The sequence below is a fragment of the Nasonia vitripennis genome (assembly GCF_009193385.2).
Source record: "Nasonia vitripennis strain AsymCx chromosome 2 unlocalized genomic scaffold, Nvit_psr_1.1 chr2_random0006, whole genome shotgun sequence".
NCBI classification, from domain to species: domain Eukaryota; kingdom Metazoa; phylum Arthropoda; class Insecta; order Hymenoptera; family Pteromalidae; genus Nasonia; species Nasonia vitripennis.
Genome location: NW_022279613.1, coordinates 1365712 through 1383446, shown reverse-complemented (window position 1 = coordinate 1383446; position 17735 = coordinate 1365712). Strand labels below are relative to the sequence as shown.

At 39.7% G+C, this 17735-nt stretch overlaps 1 protein-coding gene across 41 annotated transcripts in view; it reads right to left on the bottom strand.

The window, feature by feature from the left end:
* Positions 1–17735, bottom strand: part of LOC100117118 (leucine-rich repeat-containing G-protein coupled receptor 4) — a 722517-nt gene that overhangs the window by 438867 nt on the left and 265915 nt on the right. For 40 of the 41 annotated variants that reach the window (XR_004345193.1, XR_004345192.1, XR_004345199.1 and 37 more), the window contains one exon: positions 15114–15336. The exons of the other annotated variant lie outside the window; for it this stretch is intronic. Coding sequence is in view for 29 of the 40 variants with exons in the window: in XM_031925169.2 (XP_031781029.1) it covers positions 15114–15336 (223 nt within the window). In the remaining 11 variants the exon portion in view is untranslated. The remainder of the gene's footprint in view (positions 1–15113; positions 15337–17735) is intronic. 41 annotated transcript variants of the gene reach the window in all.

Here is a 17735-nt window from a genome sequence, read left to right as displayed (position 1 = left end):
TTCATTAGTTTGGGAAGGGTTTTGAATAAATTCACGCGGAATATTAAAATAAATAAGGGAGCGACTCTATCCCGAGTTTAGCGAAAGCTGACTTAAAACGGAGAATATTACATTGTGCGCCGACGTTCGGACGTAACAGCACCGGGTTAAGTATTATCCTGACGTCAATAATCGAAGGTGTGGAAAGAGTAATTGCATTCGCTGGTCGAACTATGACTGCGGCCTACCGCAATTTTACCGCTAGCGAACGGGAGTATTTAGCAGTTATATGAGCCATACGCAAGTACCGCCCGTATATTGAAGGCTATCTGCAAACGTAAACGCACAAAAAACGCAAAAACGTCAGGCGAAGTATTTCAACGCAAGACTTATAAATATTGAATTCTCAGTAGGCTATAAAGTGATAAAAAAAAATTATGTACTATTCAAAGAAACTTAAGAGTCAACGGCTGAAGATCCAGAAAAACATGCGAGCAATGCCACTGAATCAAAAAGGCCGAAAAAACGCGGTAGACCGAAAAAATATCAAATCTTTACAAGTCGTGCAAGTAGAGCAATTGGTACGAATCGCGCCCGCGATCAATTTATCCCCTTGTCGGACCCAAGCTCAAACAGCAGCAGACCAATAGCGTTAAAAACTTTCTAAATACTTCCTATTTCTACTTACCTTGTATTCCTTACATTTCTACCTTCTGTAAATTTACCCTGGCTCCTCTTTTCTAGTTTAATATCCAATATTGACCTCTCTACTCCGTAGCGGCTGATCAATAACGAAGAAGATAGACTCCAAGAACATCGACAAAGCAAGCAGCTTGGGAGATCTTCCTCCCTGGGAAACCGCACCGACGACCAAGACTCCGAGCCAGGCCGACTTAATCTGAACCTTGAGTTAGGCCAACCGGCCGAAATTCCAGCGCTCGAATGCCAAGAGCTTCCACCGGCCGAAGTTCCATCAATTGACCGCTAAGAGCTTTCACCAGCCTAGCCAACATCCGGCATCGAGCTCCGCAACGGCCGATACCGAGGATGGGGCAACAGAGTCAGATGAGTACTCAGACACGGATCAGTGCAACCGTTCGCTCTTCGTAGTTCCCGATACTCCGATGGGAGAAAAGCAGCAAGTAAGAAAACTGCAGGTGAAACTCAAGAAAATTGAGGACGCCCGCATGAGCGGAGATTGAGAGCAAGCACCTAGCGCAAACAGCAGTCGAAGTCCGGGTGCAGCTCATCGTCGCCCTCGAGGAAGCTCTCGAAACTGGCAAGGAACTCCGGGGAGATTATGAACATCGTCCGGGTATAACTTACTCTAAGACTCGAGAAAAGAAGGTAGCAGAAGACTTGGCGATATGAAAAGCCATGGCCAACTGACCGAGAACTACGCTAACTCCTCAGCAAAACCCTCTGGCAGCAGAGAAGCCTATTCAGCCGACGAAGACCGCGCAATCGGCCGAAAAGTCTCTGCTGACGGGCAAAGGAGCCAACCGCAAATAGCAGAGAGGCCCGAGTCGCAAAGAATTAAAAGCGGCCAAGAAAGCACGTAAGACCAGAGAAGAAGCGGCCGCTACAGCAGCAAGAACAAACCATAAGGCGGTAGCTGCATTAGCCTAAGCAGAATAAGCAAAAAGAAAGGAAAAAGAGGAAAACATCAAGGCATTAAACGTAGAATTCGAAGAGCGCCGCCTGCGCAAGAAGACGGCAAAAGCTACTCTCCCAGCATTCACCGAGCCAGGAGCCCAATGTTCAATCTGATTTAAGGAACTGTCCCAACATCGAGATCCACGAAACAGATCTCTTGTACGACTTCCACAACAGAAGAAATTAAAGGACAACGTCCGACATTCTTTCCTTATCTTTCCTTTCCTTGAACGCTACTGTCTGCTCAGCAACTAGGCCTACGGCCGATATGATATTTTTTATTTTAGTTAAATTATTATTGTAAAAATAGAAGGAGGTATCCCCTCAAAAAAGTGATTTTTTTCTTGTGTGCCTTATTACTCTAAGTAGTGTTCATTTATGAATAAAGATTTTTTTATTAAGCTTATCTAACTTCAATTAAAGGACTTACAGCATTAGAGTAGCACAATTCAATCAAACAAGTAACAATATTTTTATTTGAATTTCGTTGTACTTAGACAACCGCAGGTTATTCATATTTTTATATCACATTCTTCAAAGATATTACAAATAATATTTAAGACCCTTACGTCAAGGGTAAACAAAAATGACTTAATTGTTAACGGTGGGTATTGATTTAACTTTTTTAGTTTCGTGATTAACTTTTGTCTTTGCAATTCGTATTTAGGACAATTACACAGTGTGTGGTTAAGGTCCTGTTGCTCGTATTCACAGTCAGATTTTGAATCTATTACAATATGTATACGGTACAAGGATGCTGCAAAGTTATAATGATTAGATCTGCATCTATTAATTGTGACGATATCTTTTCTGGAGAGGTTTTTGTTATAAAACCAAGGTTTACTTTTTTCTATATTATAAATTGTAAAGTACTCAACTCCCTTTTTTTGCCCTTGTTTTTTTTTAGCAAGATTAGACATACTCACTAACGCTGTTTTTTTACTGTTTCAAAGAGATTAGTTTACGGTATACTTTGGTGATTTACATAACTTTTATTTGTAGCTTTTTTGGTTGCGAGATCAGCAGATTCGTTTCCCTCGATTCCCGCATGCGCAGAAATCCAGTAAAGTTTTAACTTATTATTTGTATTTTGTTCAGTGATAGAATTAAATTTACTCTTAATTTGTAGAATGAAAGGATTAGTACGGATACTACTGTTAGGACTATTAAGGGTTCCCGGCGTACTATAGAATCGAAGAAAATAATTATGTAACTATCCATGTGTGTCATATTCATGCGATGTCCATTGCCTGGTTAATCGCAATACATTTGGCCGTTAAAACGGAGGTGGCGCCGTGTCTACTTTTACATACATCAATTTTTAAATTCGGAGCTATACATGCTGACCCAACATGTGGGTTTCCTAGGATCTTTCTACCGTCTCTATAAATATCCAGAACCTTGTGTTTTTCAAGGAATGCTTTCAGTGTTACATTTGGATTTTTTCCTTGGCTAATTTTTGTCCTAAGCTTTTATGATAGGGTATAGAGGTAATAATTGTATTAAAGTCATGAGTATAGATAACGAAATTGTCATGAGTGTCAATTAGGTCTTTATACTCTGTCATATTTTCGATATAACGGTTAAGAATTTTTTAGTTAGTTGTGCATAAGGTTGTTTTTATTCGATAAGGTTTTTAGGATATATTTATTACCTAGAAATTTATATTGATGGGTGTGCTCTTTCTGTAGCCTAAAGCGCATCCTATTGCTGCGTACTGTATTTGTTCTAATTTTTTAGCGTATTTTTCTTTGTTGGGGAAATACAAAAAGCAGCCATATTCCAATAAAGATCGAAGGTTACTTTTATACAGTATGAGGGGAGTCTCTGGGTCTGAACCATGCCACGTACCGCATAAGAATTTTATCATATTCATTGCTTTGTTGCACCTTGTTTGAATCATAATAATGTGTGCAGAGAAAGTTAGCTTGTAATCGAACATGATACCCAAAAAAAGCGTGCATTCTTTAGATTTTATTTTGTGGTTTTGAATACGAATTTTTGTAGTTCCTGGTTGAATATTGTTGTTGTTGAAATATATTACGCTGTTTTTTAAGGAGCTAGTTTGAGTCCTTAATTTGCTAAATTATATTGGATGATGGTAATTGATTTTTCGATGACCTTTACACATTCATCAAGGGAAGTAGCGTTTCAGTAAATAGCAGTGTCATCTGCAAATTGTGAAATAGTCACACTTTTAGGTAAATTTTTTTAATGGCGGCTACATATACAAGGTAGAAGAGAGGGCTCAGTACGTCTCCCTGTAGGACCCCTTTACAAACTTCAGTGATTTCTTGCCCCTCGATGTTTGTGTGTAGGTATCATTCGTAGGTCAGAAATTCAGTAAATTTGATTACTTGGTCTGAGAATTTAATACTAGCTAATTTATTCAACAGTAAGTCGCTTAAGACATTGCTAAAGGCGCCAGAAACATCGCGAAAGTACGTCATTTTTTTTTACTTAATGCTTTATCGACATAGAGAATTAGTTTGGCTAAGTTGTCTTTGCACGATCTGCCTCTGCGAAAGCCAGACTGCTGAACTGAAATTAGATTGTTCGTTTTAATCCAGTATTCCAGCCTAGCTTTGAGCATCCTTTCGAACGTTTTGCATAGACATGAGGTCAAGGCGATTGGTTTCACTCTACTGACATCCGGTTTGTCAATAAAATAAATTGCCGGGTCCTTCCAGGCATTTGGAAAATCACTCTTTTCATACATTTCGTTAAAAATGTCGAGAAGCAGTAGTTTATAAGTGTCAAGGAGATTTTGTAGGCACTCGTAATCTATTTCATCTAAACCCGGGGATGCTTTTATTTTGCCTGAATTAAAGCTTATATCAAGTTTGACAAAAGAAAAGTATATCTATAAGATCTATTAAGTTATTTGTGAATTCCCATTTTCCATTTTCTGAAAGAAGCCCGACGTAGTCTTTTGATTCTGTTGCAGTCATCATCTCACCAGGGAACAGAATTTCGCGTTTGTTTTTTCTTATTATAATTTTTTCGGTGCCTAGAAGCAACAATTAAGTCGGAGATAATATTTATAAAATGTTCGCATTTTTTAGATGGCAGCATAGAGTTATATTCGGAAGAGAAGAAGGAAGAGTACATAATATCTAGATTGGTTTCTACCTTTTTCCAGTCCGTTCTGATAGATTTAAGTCTATAGGAGCGGTTAAAGTATAAATGTCTTTGCGTTTCTACTTCTAGGATAATAGGAAAGTGGTCTGAACCGAATGTTTCGTCCTGTACATTTACAGATATATTATCGGCGATTTCATGTTTGAAATGACTAAATCAATATTAGAGTTATTGTTGTTATTTTGAACATTTGAGTGTGTAATAGTATTGCAATTATGCAAAAATAAGTTTTTTGTATAACGCTATTATGAAGCCTATCGCTGGTAATGGCCGTCTTCTTGTAGTTTCACTTACTGTTATGTGAGTTGAAGTCTCCGACTAAAATCGCGTCAATATTCTTGTTGATATTATTTAAGACTGAATTCCATTTCGTTTGTGTCAAACTGCTTCCCGGAATTTTATAGTAGGCTAGTAAGTCCAGGTTCGGTGTAGTATTTGTTATACGTATGCCTGCTATTTTCACGTCTGAAATTTGTGTCGAGATTTCAGCTATAATACCAATAATTTAAATGTGTTGTAACTAAAAACAGAAGACCACCTCCTCGTGAATTATCTCTGTCTTTTCTGTACGTATTAAAACATTTTTAAATGCTTCTTGCAACTCGTTTTTCGTGATTTTACGCTTCGAATATCCCAAAACAATATTTTTAGTGTCAGAGTAAAATTGTAATTAGCCATTTATGAAATTCTTACACTCTCAAACTCAACAACACTCTCACTGCCGGACTCACTAACAGATAGATGCATTTCACTCTTTGTTAGATGTTTTGGTGATGCGCGATTTCATGTGTCGATTGTCAATTAGGCTTTATATTTGTGTTAAACAGACATCTAGGCTTGAGAGATCACTTGTTTATTTACCGGCAACATATCGAATGTCTGACAAACCGTATGTTTCCCAAATGAAACTTGCCATCTCGTTGGTATCCATTTTTAATTTCTCTTTCTTAGAGTTTAAGAAGTCGAGAGCTGGTGAAGTTTTATGGTGATTTCTGTTAGCGTATTCGACGGTTTCATTTTTTTTTTTGAAGATGTTTTTATTTTTTGTTCTTTTTTCGGATCAAGTTTGTCACTGACAGAAGAAGTAGTATTAGAGTGGGTTCTTTTATTCTGGGTTGCAGGAATTACGATTCTATGATTGTGGTAGAGTCATTCTGACCTTTAGTTTGCTTTTCGATTAGTTTTGGAAATTCATCGATAGGATGAGAGAGAATTTCCAGTAGAGGTGATCGTAGTTCATGCAGAGTATTTGTTTGGTTTCGACAGAATTTCTGTGTATGACCTTCTTCTTTGCACGTAAAACTTATAAGTTTGTCTGTAGAAAAAAAGATCCAACTAGCCATGTCGTCGTAGCTTATTTTCAGTGCTTCGGGCAGTTTCGAAAGGTCTTCTGGTTGAATATACATTTATCGGCGAAAGCTCATAAGATGAGAAAATCCTGTAGTTCTGATAGATGATGCTTTTATGTGCGTTATCTTGGACGTTGGCGTGATACCATGAGTTGCAAGTTCGTTTTCAATAACAGAAAATGGAATAAACAGTTGTACGTTAGAAATTAAGATACGTTTCGTCTTTGAATACAGTGGACGAATCGTTAGTTGATGCTCTTTGATTTTTATTTGTTTGATTTCGAGAACAAGATTATTTGCTAGTTCAACTGTACTGAGGTATAGACAGACGCGTCTTTGTGAGATCCTTGAGACAAATTTTACGTTTATGGGTTAGACCAATTTTCCGATTTCAATACAATAATCTTCTATAGTGAGACAATCAATTACATCCATAATAACAGCTTGTTCTTTCGTAGGACATTTCTCTTGTTGGACTGCAGTTGCGTAAGTTGCAGCAGACTGCAACTGTGCTATTTGAGCCATTTTTTGTGCCTTAAAGTTACTTTTTTATGAGCAGGTTATCTGAGGTCAGAGATAACCTGCAGTGCACTTTTTACGGAACTACACTACCGCACTTAACTGAAATATATTTGTCGGTTATGTTGTATATTAAATAGATTTGTACATTCGTGTCACCGAATGCAGCAAAGCCAAGTGTTTACTTAGCGGGAGGAGGACAAATGTCTTTTCTGTGTAGCGGTTAGCGCAAGACTGATTGACTAAAGATAATATAAAAATAATACACTTGATCTTCCTTATAGTCATTTATTAGAAATTGCAAATGCATAAAATAAATTGACCCTAAACGTCCGGATAGCTGTAGAGAGATAGAGCTGGTACGCTTATTAAGCAACACAGCGTCAGAGGGGGGAGGGGTATATGACGGTGTGCCATGACGCCTTCCAGAACTATATCTGATTCATGTATATAACAGCTATCCATTATAGCTACCAGCGGCGCACAGTAAGTCGTAAGAGCGAGAGGGCGAAGCAGCGACACTTATGAGGTAAGAGAGAGAGAGAGAGAGAGAGAGAGAGAGAGAGAGAGAGAGAGAGAGCCGCGTGCGTGTGTGCATGTCTCGCCAAGTGTGAGAGTAAGAGAGAGTGGGAGAAAGCTTGTGCTTCCCATGCTACTGCGTTCAGCGCTGTCATGACAATTAACTTTCTACCACCAAGCCGAATAGTCGAATTTTAAAATCGCTTAGCTTTGTCCACTGCGTGCCTATCCTGGAGGATTATTGCTGCTTCAGAAGCGTGTCCCTGGTTTGTCGCAAGGTGGAGTAACTCCGTTAACAAGTCCGCTAATTGTACCGGCAACGAGCAGCTCCAGTCGAGGCTACGTGGCATCCTTTGCGAGTCTGCACGAGTGCGAATATAAGTACCTTCTTGATCGCTATTCTCTCTCTCTGCATTATTAGCCCTGATTCGTCTCTCTCTTGCCTTGCGCCTCTGTACATTGCTTTTGCGTTACATAAAGCTAACTCTTGATTTAATTCACTTTTGTTATTTCATCCCTGACTACCTTTTCCCGCGCTTCTCTCATATTTGTCTCTCGCGACTAAGGTACGCAGCATAAAACTGACGAAGCCTGCGCGGGCTCACGTGTTAGAGGACGAGTACGTGTAGCAAACTGCGCTACGGGTAAGACTTCGTACAGAGGTACCCTTAATCCGCATATATGTGCGGGATTGAGCTTAAAATAGAACCACAAAGTTTTAGTGATAAGGGGAGTTTACACACAAATGTTTAGGTCAATTAAAATGTTTTAGCAATTTAACATCGAAATTTCTGCCCATTAAATACAGGACAAAATTTTCGCGACATCCACGTTAGCTCAATTTTAGATCATAAGAATGCCCATGTGCAACGAGGCGCAAAGCATCTGCAGATGTATGAGGCCAGATGATGATTATTATAAAATATATAAAAGAACAAATAAAAAATATAAAATTCTCTGTTCATCAGTCGACAAGTATAGTAAAAAATAAGTATATAATATATAATGACATCGAATTACTCATTTCCCAATTAAAAAACAAACTTTTAATACAGAAAATAAGTGTTATCCCATAGTTAAATTAAATGATTGAAAAGATAAAATTTCTTCAGAAAAATACATTAAAAAAAAATTAGCTTTATACAGAAAATCGTGAGATCAACAAATAAGTGTAGAAAAAAATCTGCAATAAACAAAAAAAGACGTGAAAAACGATCAAAAGCAAATAAGACCAAAAATAATAAAAGAGTAAATTTAAAAAGGGTATTAGATTATGACAAGAAAAGAGCAGTAGAAAAAGCTGAAATTAATTAAAAACGAAAAGATAAAAGCGTGTTAAAAAAATATTGATTCTGCACGACATAATAGTATATTCCAATACTATTGCGGTAAAGTAGTTTCAGCCTCGTGGGGACAATATCGCTCGAGTGAAACGAGGGTGGTAAGTCCCCACGAGGGTAAAATCCCTTTACCCGCCTTGTATTTTACAATATTTTATAAAACAACGTGCATAAACCGAGATTTAGCGAGTGTATTTTTACACGAGCGTGACTAAATCGAAGTTTATGCCACGGCGTGTCATAAATGATGTTTCATGAGATGCAATATTAATTACTGAGAATTATTCAGTTAAAATAGACGCAATCTGTAAATTTTATAATGCAAAGCATTTTGAATATGTATAAAATGTTAAAGATACAAATTTTCAAAATTGTTGTCATAAAGGTAAAGTTATACTACCAGAAGATCTATTATATAATCTTGATCTTGATTGATGCGCGTTGAAGTCTTCTCAACCGTCTGAAGGGTAGAGCATAAAGAAAATATGCTCCACGAATCAAACAGGCTAGGGGAAAAAACCCCGAATATTAATCAAACATGGATAGTGAGTTAATAACATTACTACTCCAAACGGGTCAAGCCACACAGCGCAGTCCCGCTGCCGATTCAAATCGGGTAAAAGCCCCGGCGGTCGGCGGTGGCCCCATGGTGATGGGGGGGGGGGGCAAACTCACTTAGATGCCTCAGAGTTTAGTCACTTTGCGACAGTACACGATACACTCCCTCACACATACGCACAGACAACACTCCCAACCACGCGCGATGAAACGATAATCGAGGCAACAGGAGCCGCACGTAAAGCATAAAGATAAAGTTAGGCTCATAGAAAGAGAGAAAGAGAGAGAATTGAGAAAGTAGCGTGACAAGAGATAGCTCTCTGACCACCGCAGCGCCTATAGAGACGCTATAAGAAAGACAGAGACGGGCGACGCGATGGAGCCCAAGAAAAAGAGAAAGAGACAAAGAAGTTCGAAGCAGAGAGAATAGAAAGACTCTCTCCGATTCTAGCTGCGCTAGTGAGCGAACGTGGTTAAAGCCACTAGCTAATTTACAAACTGATGGACACGTCCTGTCCAGCAGCGTGGTTCCACGGATATTGAGACTAACCAGGGCGAAGCCAGCCCGACTATCAAGACGCAGCGGCAGGGCGAAGCCAGCCCGACTATCAAGGCGCAGCGGCAGGGCGAAGCCAGCCCGACTATCAAGGCGCAGCGACAGGGCGAAGCCAGCCCGATTATCAAGGCGCAGCGGCAGGGCGAAGCCAGCCCGACTATCAACGCGCAGCGGCAGGGCGAAGCCAATGCGACCAGCATAGGTGCACAATCGAGGGCGAAAAGAGAGCGTCGGCCATCAACCCGACCGAGCACCGACGGATAGCACGACGACCGAAGCATCACCTCCAGCGTCAGTGCATCGAAAGCATAATGGTGGGAACAATTGCTTTATAAAAGCGACGGCCAATTTCGGCGATCGTCTTATCGCTAAACACGCGGATAACATACGCGGCGTGCAATGCGCAGTTCGAAGCATTATTGTCATTTCCAATTAAATAAACGCTCAGAAGGCAGAATCAGCCCTCCTGAAATTGTAGCGTAGTAAACCCGTATTATTTATCCGCATATGCATGTCTTGATTCCTACAAACATTTCTAGCCAAGCACAAAAGGACTCCGCCACTCTCCGCGGTCCGTCAAAATTGAGACGCTGAGCAGCCGAGGTAAGACCTTCGTTGTCACCGAGACGTCATTACGTTGACTGGGATCGATCTACGCGACAGCCAAACGCTTAGCCGGGTTAAAATAAATAATACGCACAGGTAGATCGCATACCCTTGTTACAACTTAATCCCTGCTGCACGTAGAAACGCAGGTGATATGGAAATGGAGGTTGAAGACAATGATAAAAGAGCTGTTTGTGTAACACAAAGGAATTGACTATGTCAAGGATAGGCACAATGTGCACAAACGAATTGAAGATCTTGCCTGAAGCATAACAGCAAGCTATAGGAATCTCTGTATGGAAGATAATAACTTACAGCGATGACGCCAGGGAACTCAGGAGAGGGTAAAACACAGACAACCCTAAGTCTTAGATCTTGGAAGGCGGGTACAACAAAGGGAGCTCCAACTACTTCACAGGATAAATTAAAGGAAATAAAGAAAAGGATAACCATCCTAAAAAGGCAGCGTGGCCAGAAGTCGTCACAAGAAAATCAAAGAAAAAGGAGAAGAAAGCAAGCAAAGGGGATAAAAGTGTCCCTGGCTTTACCAACCAGAATAGGACCAGCAAAGATGGGCCGAAGCAAGCAAGACCCCCCAGACTAAATGCATTAATCATCAAGGCTAAAGAAGGAAAGATCTATGCAGACATTTGGTCAAAAATGAAAGCGGCTCCGTCACTTAACAAGCTGAAAAATAGCGTAAATAAAATACACAGAACAGTGGCAGGAGATCTTTTTATAGAGCTTAAACGCACAAGAGAAGTCAAAACATCGGATTTTCAAAAAGCAGTTAGAGCGGTACTAGTAGAAGGTGCCACAAGAAAAGCACTACAGCAAGAAGAAGCCATTGAAGTAAGAGATCTGGACATGCTTACCTCCAAAGATGAGGTACTAGAAGCACTACAGAAGAAAATTGGCGAAGAGAATATCATAGAAGACTCTACGATAAGATCTCTGCGAAATACGTACGGTAACACACAGATTGCAGTGATAAGATTATTAGATAGTGGCTCAGATCACTAAGCAACAGAAGATTATAATAGGATGAGCCAACTAAGGATCCGGGTAGCTAACCGCAAAAACGAGCCGCTTAGTTATTATAATTGCCTAGGTTTCGGCCATATCGGCAGATAGAAGATAGAAGTAAGCTTTGCTTAAAATGTAGAAAAGATAAGCACAACGCGAAGGAGCGTAAGAACCAACCTAACTGTGTACCCTGCAAAGAAGGCACAGGTGGGAAAAGTGATCACGCAGCTAGTAGCTACGCATGCCCAGTTTACCGAGCTGCAGTAGAAGCCACTGACAGACAAAGAAAATGAAAATAGTGAGATTAAAAATAAACCACACCGCGACTACACACGACCTACTGAGCCAGTATGTCCATGAGACAGAGATGATACATAGAGACAGATCAACATGGGCATCGTCTGTGAACAATACAGAGACCTGGATAAATCATCTTGGGATATGGAAAGTACTGGTAATGCGGCGATATGGGCATGCGGAAACGCCGCTTTCCAGGAAAAAATGACAAGACGTAATGAAGGATTCGTACGTGCTAAGGTCGTAGGCGTACACATTTACAGCTGCTATGCTTTTTCTAACGTGCCGATAAAACAATTCAGACAACTGTTAGACCGGCTAGTACAGAATGCTGTAGAAAGAAAACCAGTACCGATAGCAATCGATTTCAACGTCTGGGCAGTAAAAAGAGGCAGCCAAAAGACGAACGAAAGAAGACGAGCGCTATTGGAAGCATTCGGCCTTCTTGACTTGGTCTTAATTAACGAGGGATGTTCTTACACATTTCAAAGAGGCGACGCAGGGTTCATCATAGATCAAGACAGAGATATAACGAGAGTACAACGACGTAGAGAGTTAGTTGGAAAACGGAGAATTATGATAAGGAGACATCTCTACTGGCCTTAGAAGAAATACAGCTGTTTGGATCTGCGAATGATAAGGTCAGGCAGGTAATATAAAACACCACCCGAGCCTGCGACGCAACGATGCCCAGGAGGGCTTCTAATAATAGACGACCACCAGTATACTAGTGGGATAAAATAATTGACGCTGCTCGCAGCGAGTGTCATCAAACCAGAAGACGGGAACAGTGGGCCAGGAAGTAATACTACAAGACGGGTCAAAGTCAAGAAGTAATCGATGTCCGAAACAGAAAAATGAAGGATGCTAAACGGATACTCAAGAAAAAAATCCAAGAAAATGAACGGTTTTCCCTTCAACTGGAAGTAACAGCTATTCCCGAAGCGGAAGCAAACGACGAAATCCTTCCAACAATTACCACAGAGGAATTACTGGCTACATGCAAAATAATTGGGAACAACAAGGCTCCAGGCCTAGAAAGCATACCCAATATTACATTGAAAGAAGCTATACAGGCACGCCCTGATGTCTTTGTGGACCTGTACAATTCATGTCTCGAAGAAGGGAAGTTTCTTAAGAACTGAAAGCAGCATTGCCTGGTACAACGACCAAAAGGAGATAAGCAACCTGGAGAAGCTGCCTCAAACAGACCACTCTACATTTTGGACACCCCGGGCAAGATTTTAGAGCGCATAATCAGCGTTAGAAAAGACCAAGTCATTGAAGAACCAGGTAGACTAGCAAAATATCAATACGGCCTTAGGAAAAGACGCTCCACTCTTGCCACCGAAAGTTTAGTAGTCGACACCGCTAGAACTGCAATGGAAGGGAATAGATGAAAATAAAAAGCCAAAAAGTACTGTGCTATTGATACACTGGATGTTAAAAATGCGTTTAACTCAGCCAGTTAGGGCAAGATACACGAGGCGCTACAGAAAAAGAGGTACCCGTATATATAAGAAAGATTATGTCCGACTACCTGAAAGACAGAACCCTTTTATATGACACAGAGAACAACACGAAAACCAATAAAGTAACCGGAGGAGCCCCACAAGGGTCAGTGCTTGGCCCATTATTGTGGAACATAATGTAAGATTAAGTACTTATACTAGAGCTACCCGAAGGGGCAACGGTTGTAGGATTTGTAGATGACATTGCAATAGTGGTAGTAGCGAAGCTAAAGGAAAATGTGACGAAAATCGCTAACAAGGCAGTAGGTGTAATACGCGATTAGCTAATGCAGACTGGACTTGAGCTTGCTAGCCATAAATCGGAGGCTATCCTTATATCTAGTCGGAAAAAACTGGATACAATAACACTGACAGTAGACGGACACGAAATAGACTCTTAGCCGACCATCAAGTACCTAAAAATCACCATGGACTCCAGACTAACGTTCAAGCAGCATCTCGAGAGGGCGAGAAATTTGGCAGCAAAAGTTGGTGCTGCACTATCGCAATTAATGCTAAATGTAGGTTGACCACCGCAGGGTCGAAGGTTACTTCTAGCCAGTGTTACTACATCAACTATGTTATACGGTGCCCCAATATGGGCGGACGCTATGTTGGTTGAAGTCCTACGCACGAAATCTGTCAACAGTTTATAGAAAAAGTGAATTGCAGGTCGCTTCTGCCTAATAAACAATATCAGAAGATGCAGTGTGCGTTATCTGAGGTATGCCGCCTATAAACCTTCTAGCAATAAAACGAAATAATATATACAAAGAAAGACGGCGTGGTGACAATACTCAAGAAGTTTGGAAATCTACAAAGGAATAAACCCTAGCTGAGTGACAAAGACGATGGGACTCCAGTGAAAAGGAGCGATTGATGCACCGCCTCATACCACGTATTGTTTACTGGACCTAAAGACGACACTGGAAAGTAAATTACTACTTTACGCAGTTTTTGAGCGGACATGGGTGCTTTTGAGCCTACCTACACCGCTTCGAGATAAAAAATATTCAAATTGCCTTGTATGTTTGGAAGCAAACGAAGATGCGGAGCATGTCTTCTGTGACTGTTTGCAATACGAAATGAAACAAGAAGAACTCGAGTGTTACCTTCAGACTAGAGTGACACCTGAGTCAATGATGACAGCTATGCTGACGTTAAAGGATGGTTAATGAGCAGTAAGCAACTACGTGAGGACCATTCTCAAGAAGGTTAGAAATGACGAAGAGAATAGACGGGAAGGACAAGGCGAAACAGCTAAATAAACCTGTCGCTAGACGAAGGCCACTAAGTAATTGATATGAAACGCTCCTCGGACTGATGCAGAGGAACGTAGGTTACAGAGTTAAGCCTATACTCCCTCACCTAATACAGAGGAACGTAGGTGTCGGAGTTGAGTCTGTCCAGAAGATTACCATTCGATGCTGCTCGAAGTAGACGACTGGATGAAGCTGCAGGGAGCAGACGGTTGGACGATGCAGGATGAAGAATACAAGTTTGATTCCGAACCCCTAAGCATCTTGGTGGATGAGGGATGTATGAAAAAGTCAAACTTCAAAGGAGAAGCCAACTAGGCTAGTTAACGGGCCCCACGAAAGTATTGTTTAACGATATTACTTGGGGGGAAAAATATCAAAAATTTCAAAAAATATCAAAATTTTTCAAAAAATATCAAAATTTTACAAAAAATATCAAAATTTTTCAAAAAATATCAAAAATTTTCAAAAAATATCAAAATTTTTCAAAAAATTAAAAAAATTTGTTTATTTTTGAGTGTTTAATAGTAGCGGGAGGGAATACCCATTCCCTCCCGCACGCTCGAAATGAACAGCTTGTCATTCACTTTAGAGGCATGGAAACGGGTCTTTTTCATGGACGTGTTAAGAAAAGTCTATACCTTGACTTGTCGAGTAGATTTTGAACTTGTTTTGGAAGAATACTTCGATTATCAACAGAAAAACATAAATTTTCTTACTTACATTTTTATAAATTATAATTGTCTGTATAATTTAATATATACATGTTTGAAATACAAAAATAAATCTTTGCTTACTTGTCAAGTCCTCTAAATGCATCCGACTCAATTACTGAAATTTTGTTTTCATAAAGTGTGAGGATTTCAAGTGTATCCAAACCTTCAAATGCTTTCTTATGTATAGTAGTAATCTTGTTATGATTTATATTTAGAATAAGAAGCTGGTGGAGAGTCTTGAGGGCTGCAGATGGTACAGAGGCTAACGAATTTTGTGAAATATCCAGCTGTGTTAAAGCTTTACCTATAATATAAATATTCATTGACACACACACACACATATATATATATATATATATATATATATATATATATATATATATATCGATTTATTTATTTATTTATATTAATCTCTCTATATTATATAGTTGTGAATGTAATCATGTTTCTGCATCTACGCAATATTCTACATAATATTAAAATACTATATTTTCATTATTTTTGCAAAAATCATTTAGTGCTCGTGAATTAAATTTATATTATATATCTCTTGTGATCAGCGTTGTGCCTAGAACCATTTTAATATGGCGTCAATGGCCAAAACTGACGTACTAACTTTCACTAAATTACTACGCATGCAGAACAGCCGTATCGGTGTGAGCGCCTGGTCGAGCAATGGCTGAGCATAAGCAGTAAGTTCAGCTAAGTTGCAAATAAAAATGTTTGATTTTTGTAGGTTATATGTAATTATAGTTGCAAAACTTGCCGAAAGCAAGTCTTTCTGTCTATTTTGCAGTCTGTTTTCTTTCTTTAACATAAAATGTGATAATTTTCTTACTTAAAATTTAAACCTGAACGGTTTTAGAAAGTGTAATATAAAAAAATCTTTTAACCAAAGTAAACAAATTAGGCGAGTTTGATGTATTGCGTATTTACCATACATGTCAATGATTTTATTTTCAATAAAATCAAACTAAAAACAACTGAGATCAATCAAAAAGTCAAGTTCATAACCATATTATTTTGTTCATAATATGGCAAACAAAAAATCATTGTATTTACTTAATAGCTAAATCAAATCTTTGGTAATTCAAAATAAAGTAATGTATTAATACATTATAAACATGCCAACATGGCGCAAGGATGAAAAAAGCCTTTTGATTGGAATTCGAATCATATGTTTTTAGAAAATGTTCGTGCGGATATCTGCGCGCGCGCATGTGTATGTGTGCGTGTGTGTATGAGTATGAGTATGCATCGTAACGGTCTCGACTTGTGCGAGCGTCGGAAAAAGACTCGCGCATAAAAAATATTTTGTAACGGGGGTGTATCAAAAAGAAGATTAGCGCCGAACCAATCAGCAAGCAGCAGCAGCATACTGGAATGAAAAGTGACAGCAGTAGCAACAGCGGCGGACTTGAGGGGGAAGCGGTGGCTGTGGCTCGGCGCAGTAGTACCTTACAGGATAAATATCGCCTTGCTCAGCTCCTCAACCTCATTCGCTCGATTAAGCTCAAATATAAAGGAGCATGAAGACTCCTACTTCTAGTAGACTTCGGTCAGAGCATATTTTTGTGCGCAAGCTAAGGCGCTGGCACTACGTCCAGTCCCTTACGCTTGCGGTTTAAATTAAATCAATTACAGCTGTTAACGTAGTGAACAATAAACTATTTGAATATTAATATATAAAATTTTCTTGTATCTTTACCTTTAGCTTTCGTATAGTTCGACTTCAAAGGCATTAAGTCCTCTAAAGGTCAACTATACAAGTTTGCGTTACTTTCGCGTGAGAAAATCTTGTTTTTTAAACTGAATTACGGGATTCAGTTACGCTACATTGACACGTCGACGAGTGTATGTGTGCGAGTAAACAGGCTGTAATTTCGTAGCTTACGTTGGAGCAACGAAAATACAACCTAGGAGCTATCTCTAGTGTGTGTATAAGTGTTACAGTTTCGCGAGCTGCCACGACGTTGTTAGCGATATCGCGTGCAAGATACGCGGCGATAAAAAGCACGGACGGCTAAGAATGAAGATTACGGCAGATTTGGAAAAAGTCACCGAGCAATGGTGCATAAGCCGGAACAGCGTTGAACGCAAGATAACGCTAGAGTCGTTAGAGTTGCGTCAGGACGGCAGACGTTTAAATCAAGCTAGGCGACTACAGAGATGGTTACTAGGCGAGTACGTGCCAACAGACTTTGTGCCATCCCCTAATATGTCAGCAGAGGAAGCGCGCACCAAGCGAGAAGGGTTGCGCGTGGCGTTCATCGAGCATACGTCCGAAGAGACCTCAGGACGCTCAAAGTGTTCAGTGTTTGGAGTCAATGATGACGCCGGCAGGCACATCCAATAGTACAGTTGAGTCGTGCAATGCAGGCAAACTGCTAAGTGGAAGCGCACATTAAGTTCAGCACACCGCAGTTTATGGTAGAGACTGAAGTCGACAAATGGTTGCTGAAGCTTTCAAAAGAGGAAGTAAATCGCGTCCTGAAAATGCTGATATTGATTCTAATAGTATGTATGTATATGTATATATCAATATAGATACACATATATATATATAAAATATATGATGAAGTTGGCCAATGCACGAAAATCATGCAGAATCTTTGATAGTTCATTGAGAAAAGTGCATATATATGTATACATAATATGTATGAATACGTATATGTATATACGTATACATATATATCTTATATA